This window comes from Silurus aristotelis (assembly GCF_946808225.1).
Source record: "Silurus aristotelis genome assembly, chromosome: 26".
NCBI lineage: Eukaryota > Metazoa > Chordata > Actinopteri > Siluriformes > Siluridae > Silurus > Silurus aristotelis.
This window is the reverse complement of record NC_139599.1, coordinates 2,138,095-2,159,507: the sequence shown is the minus strand read 5'-3', so window position 1 is coordinate 2,159,507 and position 21,413 is coordinate 2,138,095. Positions and strand designations below refer to the sequence as shown.

Here is a 21,413-nt window from a genome sequence, read left to right as displayed (position 1 = left end):
AGGATAAAGAATTAGCAAAACAACTTACAAGGGCTGTAGCAGGGGGCTGCAGTTGGGCAGGCCGTCGCTGCCAAAAGCGCTTAGGTCGCAGCGGCACCAGTTATCAATGACGTCACCCTTGCCGGCGCACCAGTATGAGCTCATGGCGGCACTCTTGAAGGCCTGAGAAAGGGCAAAAGGGAACAGGTGAAAGAAAAGCAATTAAATCTGGCGAGGGCGCAGTGAGTCATACCTCGGGAAGCGGCAGACTACACACCCGCTCGCTCGCACCTCGGCTTGATATGTGGCACGGCTCTGTGAAGTTGCACTTGGAGAGAGAGGGCATCTCCAGGCACTTCATACAGACATGGGCATGTCTGATTTTAATTGGAAACACTGACAGAAAGGTCAGTCTGGGGAACCGTCAAGATCTGGGAAATCGGGGGGGGCTTTGAAAGGAAAGGATAAAGAATAATGGGGAAACTTGCAAAATCACATCGAGCAGGTGATTCGGAACATATTGCTTCTTAAATCCTCAGTCTTTAGTAATTTTAGTAAAAACTATCCTGATCGAAATTCATAGTCTTTTAATTATTTTTCCATTCAATTAATTTTTATTTGTAGAGCGCTTTTAACAATGGGCATTGTCTCAAAGCAGCTTTACACAGATAAACCGGTTATGAACCAATGTAGAATTAAGATTGTTCCATATAGTCATGTCAAGTCAAATTTATTTCTTTAGCGCTTCTCACAACAGACATTGTCTCAAAGCAGCTTTAGAGAATTTAACAGTGAAGGTGAATGGTGTGCATTTATCCCTGATGAGCAGCCGTGCCGACTGTGGCAAGGAAAAACTCCCTTAGATGTTATGAGGAAGAAACCTTAAGAGGAACCAGACTCAAAAGGGGAACCCATCCTCATTTGGGTGACATCAAGAGTGTGATCATTAGTCTTTAAACAATACAGAACACTGGAGAGTGAGAACTAACATGAGCACTGGAATGTGTAATTATGAGTGATGTTGATGAGACACTCAGCTCAACAAGACATTTAAATGGTGCAAATGTTTTAAAGATAGCCGTACGTTTATCAGTGACAATCCCAGTCGTGGTGATTCCCTGATGACGAAGTAAAGCAGGTTGTCCCAGGATGGTTCAGGTGCACTGACAAACTGTTCTATGCCGAATCTTTCCAGGCATTAGTTAAACGCTGAGATGTGTATAGCAGGGGAGTATGGCGAAAAATACATGCAGTTTCCACTCCTTGAAATTTGTTCTTTTAGTTTGTAAAAACAAAAGTCCCAGTTTGACTCGAACACACCCTCCCCTTGTATAATAATACCTGCTCTTAAGTAACCGCATGTCATTTCGGCTGATGACATCAAGTAAACCGACTTCGGTCACCAACTGTGGTCACTATATAGGAAAGTCATTTATATACACTGATGGCATGACTCGGTAATCTTTCCGCCAGTTCGCCCCATTTTTCTTCTCTAAGCAAATATTAGTAAACGGTTTTGATGAATGAAACATTTTCGGGTTGAAGTGGAGGCGGATGGCGGGGCAATCCAATCTATGGAATTATAATGACCTGCATATAAGATGCTTTACAGAGCAAGAGAGATGTGTGGGTGGAATAGAGGGAAGGAAGATCTATCAAAAAGACAATATAAAGTGAATGGGTAAAATGGATTGAGATAATAAAGACAGAGAGAGAGAGAGAGCGAGAGAGAGAGAGAGAGAGAGAGAGAGAGAGAGAGAGAGAGAAAGAAGGAAAAAAAACAATCGAATGAATGGCTTAACTCAGATGAAACTATGTAGTGCAAGACTAGAAATTGTAATGGACCATAAAGTGATTACTTGCCTCTATGAATGGAAAGCAGAATGTGAGAAAACAACATGTGTGCTTTTCCCCATTCAGCACCAATCCAAGAAAGAAATGTGATGCCTTGATGATTGTAACCACCTTTTTTTCCCCTGCCTTTTGTATTTGCCACCCATTGCTTTTCCATTTCCATATGCAAACCCGATCTAAGACATGTATGACCACTCAGTGGCACATGCAAACTAAGAAAACATCAGTTACAACCCATGATTTTCCAAGTAATGTGAGCTAGGGCAAATTGAGCAAACAGGGATTGTATGTACTGTACATGTGTGTTAAATGTTAGCGGGTTTCGCTTTGGGAGAGAGACTGTCAAACTTGACTTCTTCCTGAAGGAAGTAAGGAAGCAATATGGTGACCTTTGAAATCACAGCCTTAAATACCAAACAGTGTTTATAAAAAGAGGCCAAAAAAATACGCATATGCATACAATCAGAAAGTATACTTTCAGACAACATAATGACCGGATAAATGGACTAAGATGTATTTAGTGCTATGGGCTATTTTGCCAAATAAACTGAATTTTCTTTCTAATGCTTAGAAAACCCTTGAACTGTATGTGACACCTTCTTTTTGTAAGCTAAGCCTCAGAAAATCCCATTGCCACTAAAAGAAAACGAGTGCTCCTGACCTCCAAACGTATTTACGTACCACTTATCTCTGTTCAGCCTATTAATGTCGCCGTTCCCTGCCTGAAGACAAGGTAAACACTGGCCAGACGGACGACAGGATCGATTCATCGAGTGCGAGCCCAGGAGCTTTGGGAGCTCATACCTATCACCCAGGTTAATGGAGCACAGGACATGTCTGAATTGGAAACGGAAAATATCGCTGAAGCCTCTTCCAGGTAACGAGACCTTCGGATGAACCCGTCGTTCATGAACGGAGGAATCGATATGGTGGCTGAACGGTTTGGAAATCAAGCGACGTCATCTTAGTCTGCTCTAAGCAGATTTACTTCACGTTTCAATTATAAATCCAGTGTAAATTGATCCTGTCATGGTCTGAGATTTTATTTTATTTTTTCATTTTTTCTCAGGGTTGCTGGTTTAATACTTAATAGCTTATACGCTCGTATTGGCTTCCTTCTTTCAAGTATGTATTGGATTTGCTATTGCTTGGAGTGTCTATTCTCTGGCTAAGCACTTTTTATATCTCCTTCCCAGACATATGTCCATTCAATCAGCCACTAAAATACCCTATCGCTCAGACCATATACAGTATACGTACACAAACTTCCTGTGAGATCTTAATTGCTTGTAACACATTTTGCAAAGAAATTGAACAACCGAGCAGTGGACAGGAAAAGGCTTATGCTAGCATTTGCTGAAACCCAGAACAGTTTGTTAAAAAGTTTCTCTATCATTTGTTAGGTCAGGAGTCCCCAAACTAAATTGAAAAAATTTTTTACTCATATCTGTATTTGATGATAAAGGTTGTGTTTCAAACAAAAATTCTCCCCCAGTTATTAACAGAGGTCGGGGAACTATCCATACCGATAGTTTTTCCGGCTTCTGGTCCTCTGTAATTACGTGAGCGGCCTCTAGAGGCAAATCACTGACACCATGCACTGTTGTTGTTACAAGTAAGATTGCGCGCTGCACCGAGAGCGCTATTTTATATTTATTATTTATAAATATGAATATATTGATATTTATTTCCTGAATCATATTTTCATGATTCAGTACTTAATAAAATCTTTGTCCAGTACTATTTTACAATGAGTGTTATGTTTGATTAATCGATTAATGCTAAGTACAATCCAACCTAGCTATTGTTATCAGTAAAGTCCACCATCAGTCTACCTCTATTTATTAACTAGCCTAAATATTTATTGGATTTACCCAACAACCACAGATATGTGCATAGGTAAGTAAATGTTTTGATTTTAATAGCAATAAGTGAACAAATGGCATTATGATAGTAATAATTCTCTTTTAATAGGTGATGTAGCATTTGAAAAGTAACCATCTTTTATCTCTCGGGTTAGGCCCTCTAATAAAAAAATAAATAAAAAAAAAAACGTTTTTGACCCCTGTGTTAGGTCATGAGGTCATCTCTGTTTGTGAAACCTTTCCTGATGTTGGTGGGAGCAGTAAACAGAGAGAATTGACCAAAACCTAATTGCTTGTTTTTCTCGTTGCTTTGTGTCACTGCCTGAGAGCAAGATTTTATCAGGAGAAATCTACTCATCGCCCAAAACAGATTAGACGGTTTCTATGAACGCTCACTCTCATGGCACTGATAGAACAATAACGCTGGGAGTCTTTGTGTCTTTTGGCTGAAAACCCAGAGGGAATTTCTCAAGTAAAATGAAGTGTCATTTCAATACCTTTTTTTTGTTAAATTGCCCATTCTGTTCAAACGTGCTTCATTTGGAACATTATTAAATGTTGGAGAATATTGAAGTATTTGGAATACGGAGGGAAACAGGGTCGATACTTGTGACACAATCGCTTATTTCTAAATCTATAAATATTTTTTGGCTTCAAATCTTAAAGGTAACCCCATAATCTTTGCATTATGGAGCCGATATCCTCTTGGAAAAGACGCATAAAGCTCTCACTGTGTGCGTTCCAGTGCAGGACAGAAAGAGAGTGTGTGCCAAATCTGCTGGGGGTTTTCACCGTGATGAAAACAGGATCAGAATTGTCACTTGAGAAGCCTGGCTGACTAGCCGTTTGTGATCCTGCTAGGCCGAAGTTTCCGCTACGGTGTTTTTTTGAAGGAGGCAGGCAGATAATTCTTACTCCGAGTAATCCGATTCCAGCGTGGCTCTGCGATGGTGAGACTGACGTGTTAATAGGCTCGACGTGCCTCATCAAGGACTGTGATGTCTTGCAGGGGGAATACAGGTAAATCTTCTGTATACAGTTACCAAATGCACAGTAGCATGTTTGTACAGTTCAGACTAAGACCAATTTGCTCAAATGTATACTCCAGAAAACAGTAACCGCATGAAAAACATCTTCAGCTTCGATAGGAGGAGCCTGATCCGACGACCAATCTCACAGCTGAATCTTCGCCGAGATGTTGACGAGGATCGTTCCATTTTGGTAATATGGGGTGTCCGATTTAATGTAGAACTACCATTTTTCTCCCAATAACTTCATATACAGCTTTTTGTGGTAATGTTGTAAATAAAAACGTGTAAAGAAAGAAGCTTTTAATATATATTTTTAACATGGGTGTATAAACACAAGCTTCACTTTCCATGATTCCATGATTTAAATTGTGGATGTCTGGGAGATTCTGTAAAGGTATATTCTGGTCTAATTTAATTCTGTACATTAATGTTTGTTTGTTTTTCAGTGCATCAATGTTGATCTGTACTTACAGCGCTCTCGCACAGGCAAATTAGCCGATTTAATTTGATTTGTCTACATGTGAAATGCAAATCCTGTCTGCAGTGTGGCCTTTCTGCATTTATTTGTTGTTTTTTTAGTTTTCTTCTATATCTTTGTGCCATGTTCTGTACATCATGGTTTAAAATGTTCTGAGGAATTTTACCTGGTGTCATTATGGTCCTGCCCCCCAACCCCCCAACAACTGCCTGATACACATGATTCGTCTATGTAAATCCATAGTCTGGGACAGCCTTAGTTCAGTCACCAGGTGTAAAGAAGTAAAGGATTCAATATGAAAACAATTATTATGAACATTAAACCAGCTATTAAACCAATTTTTCAGTAGGGGGGAAACAGAAAACGTTCAAGTTTCAACAAATATAAGATGTCTCATTCACGTTTGCTCTATTTGATCAGCAAACCTTTGAGCCTGGACCATTCTAATTCATGTTCCTCCACACCAGAAACTCCAGAGACCCCCAAATATACAAGATGGTATCAAAAAGTTTCTAGCTCTGTTTACACAAAAGTACTTTATATATCTATGTTTACACTCATTTACTTTGAAAATAGTCCCCTCACACAGCAATGCAGAGCTCCCTGCATTCTGGAACCCGTCCTGGAAGTCTTCTTTTCCAGCTGGATCGCCGCAATGGTGTCAAAATGGCGACCTTTGAGCTGGATCTTCATCTTCGTGAAGAGGGGCGAAGTCAGCAGGAGCCAAATCTGGCAGGTAGGGTGGATTCAGAATTTTGTTTGCTCTTTGTTCTAACTTGCTGTCCGTGATGAAATCGCTGACGTGGTAACGCACGTGGACAGGACAGCACCGGTTATAACATTAGCCTTGAAACCTTTTGACACTACCTTGTATTAAGAAAGAATGTAATTAAGAAAGTGTGGCTACATGTTTTTGGGAAATACCAGGTGTGTTTCTTGGTTATAAAAACAGGCCTTTGCAGAAAAGATCTTCTACAGATTCGTTGGAAGGATTATTTGTATGCGTATTGGTTCTATTTGTTTTTTAAGAGACCCCAGTGGAACATTTTCTGAAAGGGAACAGTTTGTTTTATAGATTCCACATGATGGACAAACATCCGTCTTCAGTAGGCACTTTATATTAGTCAGGGTCACTGTGGATTCAAATCCGGTCCCAGAAATGGGGTGTGAGGACAAAATGAACTGATTAAACCAAAAACCAGAAGCCACACTGGCCATTTGTGGACAAGACTGGACACTCTTGCTCTAAACTCTTAAAAAATGGATACCCCAAAAATTCCTTGAAAGGTTAATACTTCGAGCATTCCAATGAAACCCTGGTGGAACATTTTAAGAAAGGGGAGCAAAAGGGGCAAACCAAAGTAACCCTTAAGGGTTCATTTAACTTCAGTAAGCACTTTATGCCGGTCAGGATTGGATTGTTTATCAGTCCTCCAAGGATTTGGTGGAGATTTATTGATTGTAGCTTTTGAAGGGGAGCACAGTGGAGCATTTTCCTAAATGCAGAATTTACAGTTGTATAAATTCTCCAGAGGGTCAAACCACGGAATGATTTAAGGTTCCTGCATTCATTCATATTAAATAAGTGCTTTATCCTAGTCATGACCCTGGGATCATGGTATATCCATGAGTACTGGGGGCAAGGTGAGAAGACGGACTGAATCTGGGAAATTGTGGTGGGTTGTGGTGGCTCAGTGGGTTAAGAATGCATTGCTGTATCTTAATTTCCTAATATTTCATCTTGGTTCTTGATAACTAGCAAAAACTAGCGCACAAGAAAAAAGACTTGTCCGAAGTTTTACGTAATCAATCCAAGACACGTTCAGACCTGCATTCTCTTGCTAATAGAAGCTAGCAGTGATGACGCATCATATAAACATTTCTTTCCCTCCATAAATTAATAAGCTTCTCTTCTTGCTGTGCTATCTACCTGACTCGTTTTGACTTTTTTCCTAAGGTGGTTTGAAGTCGTCGCGCTAATTGCGTCAGCAGGTGTGGCACTCCTATTGGTTCTCGGTTTGACATTCATCGTGTGAGAAGTCGCACTGCAGAAAAAAAAGACTCGTTAAAACTTTGGACACTTCCAGAATTTTATTGTAGGAAAAAACTATAGCAACGACCATTAATCAACTGTCGGTGAATATGTCAAACCAGTGATCAAAGACTACAGATTTTAGCCTGGAATTATAGAAATCGTTTAGGATTTTCTAAATTTGTCTCAGACGACCAAATTGTGGCCAAAACATTCTGGTATTCCAGTTTATTCCAGTTTCCTTGGACTCCCATCTGCCTTTCCTACATAGCCCCGAGTTGCATGCATGCTTTACGAATTCCCTGTTTACCATTCGGTTGCTTGTATGTACTCACTTTGCTTATGCAATAAACGAAAAATGTGCAAAGCAAATCACAGAAAGGGAGTAAAAGCGCAGGATAAGGCGCATAAAAGAGACTCGAACAATGTATTGTCTGGTACCCCAGAGTCGATGACATCGGCGACATCCACATCAATAACATCGGCATAATTTCACTTCTTTCTGAGGTAAAGGTCCAGCCATCTGCACCGTTCTCACTGTCTAAGTGTGTGTGTGAGTGTGAGTGTGAGTTCGGGGGGGGAAGACGACGCCGTGCTCTTCTGTTTGTTTACCTATCGACAGTCTCCCACTAGGGACTGTCTGATATTGATTGCTCGTCTCTCGCCCCCGTTGAGCCTCTTGTTCCTTGTGACAGTGGTTTGTGCAGGCACGACAGGCTACAACTCAGACGCACACAACCACAAGCGATCACAAAGGACAGAAAAAAGAGAGAGATAGAAATGAACCGTAGGGTTTGAAGTGGTCAGATTTGTCCACAGGTTCGGTTAGTGCGTCACTCTCGCATTTGCCTTGTAACTCGCAGCAGCGCAGCAGAGGCCGGCTAATTCCATCGTAGACGTCAGCGCGGGAGAAATGAAGGAGGAAAAAAAAAAAACGAGAGCGGCGTCGATCCGCTCCAAACACGATTTAATATCCTCATTAACTCCGTGAGTCAGAAGATACAGTGGCTACTGGGCTGCTAATTGAATAATAGTCTGCTCCTCAAGGAGAGATATGTCAGATTTTCTTGGTTTGCGAGGAGGAAGAAGCGCAAGCATGTGTAGCCTATACACACACACACACACACACACACACACACAGAGTCTGGCCTTTATCTATACCATTCATCATACTTCCCGAATGAGAAATCAATGTCCTGGACCCGAGTGCATGTCTGAGAAAACCGTTTCTGCCATCTGCTGGGAAATTTGGGAGTTTCAGTCTTATATGATGTGAAACAAATATCCAGGGGTTTACCACAAAGAAAACCACCTCAGGACCTGTTTTCTAACTTGTTAATAGAGACAAATCCTTCATTCATCCAGTGTTGACTGAAATGAATGATGCCCTTAAGGGTTAGGGCCCAAGGGCCCAGCGGTGGCAACATAGTGGTGCTGGGATTTGAACTTCTGACCTTCCAATCCAACGTCCAAAGCCTTAACCACTGAGCTACAACCTCCTCCAAACTCCAACCAAGACTCAAAACCCACATTTGCACTAGCGGAATTATATTCCTGTGGATGCAATATATTTATAATTGAATAAATACAGTCATGTAAATGTTTTTGGTGATTATATAAACTGTGATGACAAAAGTGTGTGGATTGTTTTCCACATTTAGTCCCGATTTGTTGTTATTTTATTCTCCGCTTGACTGGGACGATGTTCCTCTAGATTTTGTGGAGATTTGTGAAGAATAGCCATAAGGGTGGAAAAAGGCAGGTGTTCTAAAACTTTTTATCCATACAGTGTAACAGTGTTGGTTATAAACAAGCAAGGCTTCTGAAGCTGCTCCTTAAATAATCTCTGCAGCCATAAACTCGAGAATCGCTGACTTGAGTTTTCATTTTTGTACATGAATGTGTATTAAGAAAGTAAGTAAGAAAGGAGCAGCGCCATCAACTGTCTGTATATATAAAAGTTTCTCTCCAATTAGATTTTAGCCGTAGCATCACGTATTATCGTAAGGTCACCGTGAGCAGGCTTTTTTTTTTTAAATCATAAACCCTATGCTGCCTAAAGCTGTTCCTTTAACCAATCAGACTCATTCAGTCACTCTGAGGATCCCTAGAAGGCGACTAAACACGACATTTTCTGATCTTTTGATTGGACGGTCAGAGAGCGCAGTATTCAGACTCGCATCTGTAGCAAACTGCACAAGCTCAATATGTGGATTTATTAACTGTTTTTTTTCATTCCAGAGGAAACTGATTTGGTCAAACTTACAAGGACGTTTAGAAGACTGACTTTTTATGAAAAGCTGGATATCTTGCGGAAAGGTCTGTCTAAACAGTTCAAAACAGTTATTAAGCTTTTTCATGAACCACTTATACTTTTGATTTTTCTTTCCCAAATATTTAGCAAAAAACCCCACAATGATTTCATTTGAAATCCCCAGGAAAACGATGATGCTCAGAAAAAATGCACAAAAATGTCATTTCATGAGGTAAATATCGATGCTTCTGTTAGAGATGATGTATGTGGAGGTGCTGCTGTGGCTACAGTGAAAGGAGACGTGTTGAATTGTGTTTATTGGGTTTCTTGTTTTATGACATTCAGTTTCGCTGTATGAGATTCCTGTGTGTGATGCAGCGCTCTGTTCTACTGCGTTTCTCTATGATGGTAGTAAGAGATGGAGGTAACACACCACTAAAGGCCTGGGTGTGAAACACCACAACTAAAAAAGGAGCTATTTAGTCCAAAGTCCATAGTCTCAGATAAATGTTTGTAGGAATCTCATTTTTCATGATATGTTCATTCTATTTAAAATATAAACTCATGAGACATGTGGCTTTTAACCCAGTACTTTTCTGGATCGCTCCAGGACTCATTTCATGTAATTATATATGAAGAAAAGCTGTGGCAAAGGCTAACATGTTAAATTAATGTGCTCACTGAATGTAAGAAACTTGTATTACAAAATCTAATCACTGATTTGGGGTTAAATATTTATTTTACTGAGTTTTATAGGAGTTTTGTGATATCAACAGGATGAGAGTTTTTTTTATGAGGCCAGTATTGAAATGACCAAAGTGTAAAGGTTAAAGTCATCAAATCACTGTTAAGAAAATGTCCAATGTGTGCACATCACTGAGGGATTTATAATATATATTTTGTCCCACTGTGGATGAAATCTGACCCTGGAGGTGTCTCTCACCTCTTTGGTGAGGTTGTCCTGGATGAGGCTGAAGAGTGGTACTGAACGGCTGACATCCAGCAGTGCAGGCAGAGGGCTGGGACTGTCTCTTCCCACCTGCCTGCACAGGTGACACGCCACAGGGCAGCTGCCCTTCTCCTGACACTGAATCTCCACTCCAGCCACCAGGTCATCAGACAGCAGCTGAGTCTTCATTAGGTCAGACAGGAAGGTGATAAAGGGGACGGCTTTCAGGTCTCTGCGGCTCACTTGCTCAGTCACCTCTGATGAGTTGAGAGAGAGAGAGAGAGAGAGAGAGAGAGAGAGAGAGAGAGAGAGAGAGAGAGAGAGAGAGAGAGAGAGAGAGAAATGTAAGAAGTAGAAAGTACAGATATTTGTGTAAAGATTTAATGAAAGTAAAACGTAAAACTACCGATTCCAGAAAAATCTACTCGAGTACAGTAACAAAGTATTTGGACTTCATTATTTCCCACCACTAAACCCATCAACACCACCATCAGCATCACCAACAACACCACCATTACCACCACCACCACCACCACGTTTCTACCTTATATTTCTTTTCTATAGGTGCTTTTTAAACATCTTATTCCACATTTAATGCCTATTCACTCTTATAAAGAGCTCCACTCTTCTGAAAAAATGTTCTGCTAGATTTTGTGGAGATTTGTGTTAGGAGGCAGTGGTCAGAGCACAGAGTCAGCCATGATACAGCGCCCCTGGAGGACAGAGGGTTAAGGGCCTTGCCCAAGGGCCCAAGAGTTGCAGCTTGGCAATACCGGGACTTGAATTTACTGTGATAAATAATAGCCAACCCTGATAATAAGTAGTCTTTTCCAGTGATGGACAGCACTTAAGTAGCTTTTTTTACGTTTCTGTACTTTACTGAAGTGTTTCCATTTGGGGAGATTTTTACTTTAAAGTCTTAGTTTAAAAAATAAATAAATTTGGGCTCATAATAATTGTAATAGAAATCAATCAGTGTTTGACTCATTAATATCATTCTATTAATAGATCAGTGTGCTGAGAGTCTTTTTAAGAATTGATTAAGTAAAAAGTCATGCGACAAAAATGATAATAGGTACATTAGAGTCCTAATAAATCATAATACTTTAATACTTAAGTACATTTAAAAGCAAATACTTTTGTACTTTTACTCAAACAGGTGGAAGATTAAAGAGATACTTTTACTAGTCATATTTTACCGAATGTTTGACAAAAGTCAAAGAACGAGTAAAAGATTTAGATACTAAGATAAAAGGTGAATGTGTGAGTCTCCGTGAAGTCAAATTATAGAGAAACAACAACCGTTCGGTTGATTTCAGTATTTGTCGTCCAAATCTATGGACAGCTGGGTCTCGTCTGTGACTGGACAATGCAACAAGAACAACGCGTATGATTTTTTTCACTTTACACTAAATATTTTGATGCGTTCATGAGATATTTCAGGCGGAGCTTTAGCTCCATCTGGAGGCAGGACGCAGAATTACAGTATTAAAACATCAATAGAGAGAAATTTACTGTTTACTAGTCAAATAATTTGAAAGAATAGATATTAATATTACATTGTTCTTTTGTTAAACAACAAAATATATCACTAGTATTATTAATATTATTATTAATTTTGTTATGATTGGTCATTCTTGTATTAGTAGAGATTCATTATATAGAACAGGTACCATTAATTATTAATCATCATCCAATAATTTTCCTTTGTGTAGGTGAGAATGCTTTCAGAGATACGAGTGCTGATCATTTTATTTTATTTTTTTATCAATTAACAAAATAGAAACAAAACAGAAGAGAAATTCAGATCAAATCAATATTTGGTGCCAGCATCAGTTCTTCTAGGTTCGCATGCACTTGGTAGAGTTTTTGAAGGAACTCAGCATGATGATGTTCCAAATATCTTGAAAAAACTAACCACAGATCTTCTCGGCTGTGTCAAATCCTTCTGTCTCTTCATTTAATCCCAGACAGACTCGATGTTGGGATCAGAGCTCTGTGGGGGGTGCCAAAGCTTTTACGTCCAGGACTCGTTCTTTTAGAAGATAGTTCTTTATGACATTGGCTGTTTATTTGGGGTCATTGTCCTGCTACAGAATAAATTTGGGGCCAATCAGATGCCTCCCTGATGGTGCTGCATGATGGATCAGTATCTTTCTGTATTTCTCAGCATAGATGACATCATTAATCCTGACCAAATCTTCAACTCCATTTGCAGAAACTTGCAAGAAACCTCCACCATGCTTCAACGTGTCTTGCAGATACACCGCTCTCCTACCTACCTACCTACCTACCTACCTACCTATCTATCTATCTATCTATCTATCTATCTATCTATCTATCTATCTATCTATCTATCTATCTATCTATCTATCTATCTATCTATCTATCTATCTATCTATCTATCTATCTATCTACCTATCTATCTATCTATCACATTTTTTCTTTTGGAGCGTTGTTTTTGATCAGAAATTAAATTCTTAAAGCCATTTGTTCAGCCTTCACGTCATTTAGTCACTTGTGCACATCATAAGAACATTTCTTGTCGCTTTGATCAAATTGCGAACGCTTTTGTACTTTCATTGAATGGATTGTGTTCAAACGTCTGCTGTTTCCTACAGTATCAGTTGTTTATGTTCATGTTGATTAAAAAATATTCTGCTGGTTTCACCTGAATGGTTTTAACCCCCAAAAACATCTCAGCATCAGTTCACTGTGTATGTCATTAAATGCAAAATGGTAAAACCAGTTGTCAGAATCCATCATCTAAAATTTATATTACATTTTGTTTTGTAAATGTGTTGAATTGTTTATTTGTGCAGATGAATCTTGAACGTCACTAATGAAGGCGCGTGAACGGCATCAGATCAACCAAAGATCAACCAGTTCTCTAAAACAGGTCAAAGGTGAATCTCGTGAATCTTCAGTTGGAGAGTGAATACAGACAAAACACAGAATTATACATTCTGAAAACAGATGAACAACCAAGAAACGAATGAACATGAATTTGTGCTGCTGAAATTCACAGATGCCAAACAAAAGGAAGTAAAATTTTGTGCATTTTCAGTTGCTGTGATCCAAACCATCGTTTATATCAAGAAACACGAGTAAACATTTTGATGATCGTGTTTGTGAACATGACAAAAGCACTTTTCATTCTGATGGGAATGAGATGTTTACTGACACAAATACTTACTTTTGAGAGATGAAAGGAGGATTTTAAGAAAAGAACAGACTTTTGCAAGAAATCCATTGTGTTGTGCTGTTTGTAAAATTGTATTGAGAAATGCATTTACTGGATTGCAATTATTAAGGATGGTTTGAGAAACGCTAAAAGAGCAAAGGAGTAAAAACTGTATCACCTAAAATGATTATTGAACACAAGAACTGCTAACAGCATTATCAATATATTAAATAACTGAGTTTAAATGACTTATTCATACGTGTACATTTCTATTATAATATATTACTATTATTATACTGTGCTATTATAATTATACTTGAATTATACTATACTGGTATATAATATATAGTATACAATTATGTATAAATGTATGAACGTATAAATAAAATACACGCAGCATGTGACCCTTAAATTTTAAATATAATAAAAAAAGATTTAACTATAAAGCAATATTCTGACTGGATTACAATTTATTCATTAGCTATGTTTTTTATTTTATTGTCTATAAAAGGGAAATTGATAATAATAATAATAATAATAATAATAATAATAATAATAATAATAATAATATTTAAAAATAATAATTATAAATACTAATCATTATTAATACTAATACTAATACTAATAATAATTATTATTATTATAATAATTATTATTATTATTATTAATAATAAACGCGGATGAGGAACAAACCAAGTCAAACAGATCGACCTTTAGACCAATCAGCATTGAGAAGCCGAACACGGTATCCACCAATCACATAAAGCGGTGAGCGCCCCGCCCCCTCCCAATGACGTCATCTCCGCAGTGCTCGGGTTGTTGCTACTGCATCGCCACACTCAGACTGACATTGAGCTGAGCAGAGAGCAGGTAAGAAGCAGAATCGTAATTCAAATAAAACATCTCGTTTTGCACTGACCCTCACTTTATGACCTCCTGCGGCTCTTTATTCCTTTTTCTCTGTGTGTCAATTGTTATAAATGATCGTTATGAGAAGCGCCGTATACTGCGTTGTGGGTTAGCCTGGATGCTAACCAGCCCAATAATAGGTGTGTGCATAGCTAAGGTCTTATAAGTCGCATTATATATATATATATATATATATATATATATATATATATATATATATATATATATATATATATATATATTAGTTTGCTCTTTATATTCTTTATTATTTTTTCTTATCTAAAGCTATAGTGAGCTACACCAAAGAAAGAAACACACACACACACACACACACGCACACACACACTAATATATATATATATATATATATATATATATATATATATAACAGATCAGGTCTGACATTTTAACATTGTTAGTTAAAATGAAGAACACTGATGATCTCTTCATCATGTCACAAGCTAGTGGGTGGATTTATTTATTTATTTATTAGACAGCAAGTCAACATTTTGTTTACAAAGTTGACGTGTAAGAAGCAGGAAAAATGGGCGAGCGTAAGGATTTGAACGAGTTTGATGAAGGCCAAATTTGTCTAGACGTCTAGACGACTGGGTCAGAGCATCACCAAAACTGCAGCTCTTGTGGGACTTCAGTACTGTATTAGCCACAAAAAGGGGACCGAGACAATAATACTCAGGTGGTCGTAACGTTATGATGAGTCTATGTGCATTTAAAAAAAAAAAGGCAAAATTGGATTGGAAAACCTCATGCACTAATGTTGAACGTTCCTGCATCATATCAGGTAAAATCCGCCAGGCACTGCAGTAATGTATGTCAGCATGAATTATACATATATTTAAAGCATTATAAACAATGTAACTTGGGCTTCTACCATTACAGGGAGTGACTTTGGTAATTATTAATCCTTCAAAAAAAATCAATAATAATATTCTGAACATCCGACTGATGTAAATTTCTCCTTTTGCAATGACCTTAAAATCTCAGCTGTGTGGAGTTAAATGTATCAGTGATGTTCTATAATGCGCTAATGAATCCCTCTTGTGTTCTCATTCATAGTGTGTGAAATGAATCATGGCAGCTGTTTCATTTCTGGATCCAGACCTGGTGCGGGAGGTGCTGGAGTGCCCCATCTGCTTCGAAACCTACAATCAAGACGAGCTCCGCCCCAAACTGCTCCTGTGTGGCCACTCGGTGTGCCGTCAGTGCCTGGAGAAGCTGCTGGCGAGCACCATTAATGGCGTGCGATGCCCGTTTTGCAGTAAGGTATCCCGTATGAGCAGCATCTCCATGCTGGCTGACAATCTCACGGTGCTGAAGATCATCGACTGCGCGAGCTCGTGCGATTCGACGGCCGGCCTCATGTGCAAGTCGTGCAAGAACCGGCTGCCGCGTCAGTACTGCTGCGACTGTGCCGTGGTACTGTGCGATGCCTGCAAGGTGGAAGGCCATCAGCATGAAGGACACACCGTGCAGACAATCCGTGCCGCCGCCGAACAGCGTCGCACGGACCTCGGCGAAAGGTTGGTGAACCTTCGAGATAGCATGGCTAATATTCAGAAGAAGAAAGCAGTTATTGATAACGTTTCGAAATCCCTGCGTCTGAAGTACAAAGCGGCCCAGCAAGAATATGCGAGGGCCGAGCTGCAGCTTCAGGAGGAGCTCGGGCGTTCGCGCCGGGCCTTTACAGCGTCTCTGGCAGAGGTCGAGAAGCTCAATTCTCAGATCCTTGAAGAGCAAACGTACCTCCTGAACATCGCTGAGGTCCAGGTTGTGTCTCGGTGTGACTACTTGACAATGAGGATTAAGCAGACCGACACTGCTTTTCTCGAAGGAGCAGGAAGTAACGATGAAGAAGAGCTCGATGTCAAAAGCAATCTACCCGTTCTCCTAAAACTGCAAGAACCTGAGCTGCTCAAAGCAGAGAACCCGCAGTCTTTAGATGTGGGGCAGCTGATGACCAAGCAGTGTACCGTTAACATCGATGAAGAGGACGGCATGGAGTTAGCTGCTGCAGCCGCAATGGCCGATGACACTACTGCCCCTGCCCCTGTAGATATGTATCGTGACGTGGATATGACAAGCACAGTAGAGGAAGCTGTTTGCGCCTCACCCGGCAGCTTCAAATCCAAATCTGTGGATGGCGGTGGACCTGCGACAGGTGGAGCAACCGGAGGTCAGCTATGTCAGTATGTAAAGAAGATGGGGTGCAAAGGGAACCTCCCGGGCATGTTCAACCTTCCCGTGAGCATCTGTGTAACTCCTCAGGGCGACGTTCTGGTGGCGGACCGAGGCAATTACCGGATTCAGATCTTTAACCGCAAGGGCTTCCAACGTGAGATTCGCCGCAACCCGAACAGCATCGACAGCTTCGTCTTGAGCTTCCTAGGTGCTGATCTTCCCAATCTCATCCCTCTGTCCATCGCAATCACCCCTCAGGGACTCATCGGCGTCACTGATAACTACGATAATTCCGTCAAGGTTTACACGACAGACGGGCACTGCATCGCATGCCACAAGAACCAGCTGATCAAGCCATGGGGGATCGCTGCCATGCCTTCCGGGCAGTTTGTCGTATCTGATGTGGAAGGAGGCAAGCTGTGGTGCTTGTTGGTGGATCGTAACGTCGGGGTCGTGAACTACAACAAGTTGTGCTCGGCAGTTAGGCCTAAGTTTGTGACTTGCGACTCTTCAGGGACAGTGTACTTTACACAAGGATTAGGTCTGAATATCGAGAACAGGCATAATGAGCACCACCTGGAAGGCGGTTTCTCCATCGGATCAGTCGGGACTGACGGTCAGCTCGGGAAACAGCTGAGCCACTTCTTCTCCGAAACGGAGGATTTCCGATGCATCACAGGAATGTGCGTGGACACCAACGGGGACCTCCTGGTGACGGACAGTGGACGAAAGGAAATCCTGCAGTTCCCCAAGGAAGGCGGTTATAACATCCTGATTCAAGAGGGACTGACGTGTCCTGTCGGGGTGGCCGTCACACAAAAAGGACAGCTTCTGGTTTTAGATTGCTGGGACCACTGCGTCAAGGTGTATACCTATTTACAAAAGCGGCGCTCGTCGACTTGTTGAGACCGCACCGCTTCGTTCGACTCGTCACTTTAACTCGAGGGCTGCGTTATCTCTGAAATTTCATTGGTAGGGTTGAAAGAAATGCAGACAGCGATAACACAGTCTTTCACCACTGCCAGCGAGAGCTCAGAAAGATGACCCAACTTTTACCTTTGTGGCTGCTTTTGTTTTCTGTTTGGTATACGGCACAACAGGTGGCAATATTTTGACCAGACTTGTCTCTTTGAGTGGGAGTGGGAGCTTGAAATTGATAACGTATACAAACTTTTATGTGCCGTGCTAGCATCAAAGTGAAGGACTGTCAGGTTTACATCAAGCACTAAACAAAATGGAAATATTTGAACTGGATGGATAAAAGGAACACGTTTTGTCCACCTGGTATTGATTTCTCAATGTCAAAATGCCCTCCTCCCATCAAAGGACGCGTACGTAGTTTCATCGCGCAGCATCAAACATCGGAATACAGTGTAACTACATCTGTTAATCTCGGGATAAAATGATTACCATGATGCAAATAATGAATTCATCATTGTGGGTGTTTTGTACCTGTATACAAGTTTGTTGTAGCTACCAAAGGAAGTCCCAGATCAGGATTTCTGAGTGTGTGATCACGGCTTGTTAGATTGACATGATCGACCTGTCGACCTTTAGGAATTTTGCATAGCTGCTCTGAAATTTAACCTATGGTCACAGGGGGGTACAAGTTATTACCCAAAAATAGTCATATATATAAATTTTTTTAATTAAAGAAAAAAGTAGTAATTGATCTACTGGATATGAAATAGAATTGCTTTGTTGTTATAGATTTGTCAATGTTAGCCAATGTCCCCACATTTCATGTTGGTCAAGTTTTCCCCCCTCGATATTCGATGTGGCCTTGGCTTGTATCACAGTGAACATGTAAAATGTTTGAAGTTAATATACTTGAAATAAAATAGTTTTTTTGTTCGACTTCGAGGTAACCTTTAACATTTTCACAACAAACAATAAGAGCATTAAAACCACTGACGGGTGAAGTGAATGACCTCAATTGTCTCTTTACATTGGCACCTGTTGGAAGCTGAAAAAATGGGCAAGTGCACCCCCTTTATGACAACGGTACCCTGTTAGCAGCGGTCTCATTCCGTAGGATAGTATGTCCAGCCATACCGCAGAAATTGTTCAGGACAATTGACAAATTTCATGGTCTTGACTTTGACTCCAAATCCCCTACAACTCGATCTTATCGAGCGTCTGTGGGAAGTCCAGTTTATTCAAGTCTGATCTATTGAAGCTACAACTCAGAACTTTCAGGACTTTGGACAGCACAAGGGGGAACCACACAATATGAAGCAGGTGGATTTAATGTTACCGCTGCTTGATGTTGGTGGAAAAGTCAAAAAAAAAAAAATTATCAGTGACAATTAGAAAGTGATTTGAAAACCTTTGCCGTTCAATGCAACAGCAGCGTAGTCAAGCGCATCATGGTGGAAACACTGGTGCTTAGCAGGTATAACAAAACCTGCCAATCAACTGCTTTATTTACAAGCTTACAATTTCGTACTATTCTACAACGCTTGATACGAACGTGTGCAGGTTAACGCCTTCCTTAACGGGTCTACACATTATTCCTCGTCTGGTTTGGCAGGTCTGGAAAAACAAACGCAGGACGACGCAAACCGCCGTAATACAATCCAGCAGCATTCGAGTGTCCTCGTTTGCAATAACGACTTGCTTACGAGCTGGAAATATAAGGAATGAATCGAAACTATCACATTATATATAATTATTATGTAACGGTGCACTCGCGAGTTTATTTTGTGCTGTATGGATTTGAGACCCTGTTGCTAATCGACACCTCGGCCTCTGTTGTAAATCACAATGTTGAGCACTTCTAGATTTCTGTAACGATTTAAAAGAAAAATAGTATCTTATAAAATAAAAGAGCACGTGGCCACCCGTCAAACAACAATCTGGAGCGGGTGCGTGTTCAGTTCTGAAAGTCAGATAACGTGGTACCTTGAAGTGCAGCATGTCCCGATATACACATCGTCAATTAGTCGAATTTTGTTAGAATATTTAGGAAATTGCAACATTCTCTGCTATTCTGCTATTTAGCCAGTCTTGTCCGCCATGTTGTTTGTTGGTGTGTTAGTTTCTCAACACTGTGGCAAAGCGAAGTGCGACGCCATGTTTGGTAAAATAAGCGCACTTAAGAAGCACTTCATCTGGGTATTTCCCAAGTGCCCTACAATACGTCGTAATCACGCCATGCTGAAATCTGAGTCACGTTCTAGAGCAGCGTTTAGTCCAGAATGCACAAAATGACTCGAAATATCTGACACCGTCACGTCAACGTCTGGCCCATGTCTTAAAAAAATATTAATTCTTATCACATCTCAGTCGTGGACACTACATGAACATGTGTTCTAGACGTTGTGAAGTAAACCTTCGATTCTTTCTTTGTTTGTTCATGATCAGTTGTGTGCAATAAATTCATTAATAAATTTGTGAAGCTTTTTCCGGTTTTGCTGTGCGACTTTTTTATTTCATGCTATTGTTAATATCTTGGTGATTGCCAGAGCAAGAAAAAACAAATCACTTCATTTTCTGGATTTTGCATAACTCCTAGCTAAACTGAATGCCTTCGTTCCTAGTTTTTAGAGGTCTACAAACAGTCCAGGAGTTTTTTTTTTTTTTTTTTGGTATTTTTGTTATTCGTAAAATAAATTGCTTCACAATTTTCTTTCTGGCTGTACTGCATACTGACCTTTTGACTTACTGGATAGCTTCAGTCGGTATAAACTAATTGATTAATTATATTGACATACTATTTTACAAGTAATTAGGACACTGTTGGGTTTGTGTCACTGATTGTTATTCACTCTCACTGTGTCCGGTGTGGTCTAGTGGAATTCAGATGAGAAAATCAGATCATTTTTGTGACTCGATTCTTTCATCAAAACGAACAAATCTTTTTCCTAAATAATTTTGTTTATTTAATCAGAAATCAAATACAATGTTACAACACGTCTACATGCACCAGCTTTCACTATAGTTCCAATACTGTATATATGTATATATAACTGCATAGCGTCTATGGGAGTCACGTGACAAAAGAACAAACGACTCGTACTAGAAACTACTACTTAATTCAGTTTCCTGTACACGTCTCCGTAGATTTTGCGACGCTTCTCTAATACGCATCCAGTACAAAACACACAAATCACTATTCGAGACGACTCTTCTGAATCACATTAAAGACTCGTTCAAAATGAATGAATCGTTTATAAATGACTCATCACTAATGAACACGTCAGCTCTCTGTCATGTTTCTTAGTTTAAACGCTTTGTTATTTTACACACACATCCACACCGACGAGCTTTATCTCTCTTAAACTCGTTACAGTCTGGGTCTTCTGATGAAAAAGTCTCGTCCTGGTCCCTGCACTCACCTTTCTGATACTGGAGCCAGAGCTGCTGTTGCACCTTCTTGCTGGGGAAGTAGATGTTACAGCTGAGCTCGGAGCCATACAGGGCCTCGGAGATGTAATGGCTGCCATACTGCTGGATAAAGGACAGGAGCTCGTCACGTGTGCTGTCTGCCGTCAGAGACTTGAGAACCTTTGAGAACCCTGGAGGAGGAGGTACAATGGGACAGAACTGTGGTGAATACTGATGGGTGGAGATCTAGTGTTTAAAAGGATGAGGTGATTGTGGTTTCTTTATGGTTTAAATCATTTATTCTATTTATGTTTTAATAATTTAAAGGGGAAGGGCATGTTCTTCAGTCA

The 21,413-nt window shown here is 40.1% G+C and overlaps 2 protein-coding genes across 4 annotated transcripts in view; one reads left to right on the top strand and one right to left on the bottom strand.

Annotated features, from left to right (window-relative positions):
- trim32 (tripartite motif containing 32) overlaps positions 1–19,259 on the top strand; it is a 161,377-nt gene extending 142,118 nt beyond the window's left edge. Inside the window, exons 1-2 of one of the 2 annotated variants that reach the window (XM_083531307.1) lie at positions 14,417–14,496; positions 15,613–19,259. In XM_083531307.1, coding sequence (XP_083387433.1) covers positions 15,628–17,640 — 2,013 coding nt within the window. In that variant the 5' untranslated portion in view covers positions 14,417–14,496; positions 15,613–15,627 and the 3' untranslated portion in view covers positions 17,641–19,259. Of the gene's footprint in view, positions 1–14,416; positions 14,497–15,612 lie in introns of those variants that run through there. The other variant, XM_083531308.1, reaches the window with a different exon arrangement.
- Positions 1–21,413, bottom strand: part of astn2 (astrotactin 2) — a 360,332-nt gene that overhangs the window by 49,005 nt on the left and 289,914 nt on the right. For both annotated transcript variants that reach the window (XM_083531246.1, XM_083531247.1), the window contains exons 16-18: positions 21,075–21,254; positions 10,437–10,699; positions 29–162 (exon numbers count right to left, since the gene is read on the bottom strand). In XM_083531246.1, coding sequence (XP_083387372.1) covers positions 29–162; positions 10,437–10,699; positions 21,075–21,254 — 577 coding nt within the window. The remainder of the gene's footprint in view (positions 1–28; positions 163–10,436; positions 10,700–21,074; positions 21,255–21,413) is intronic.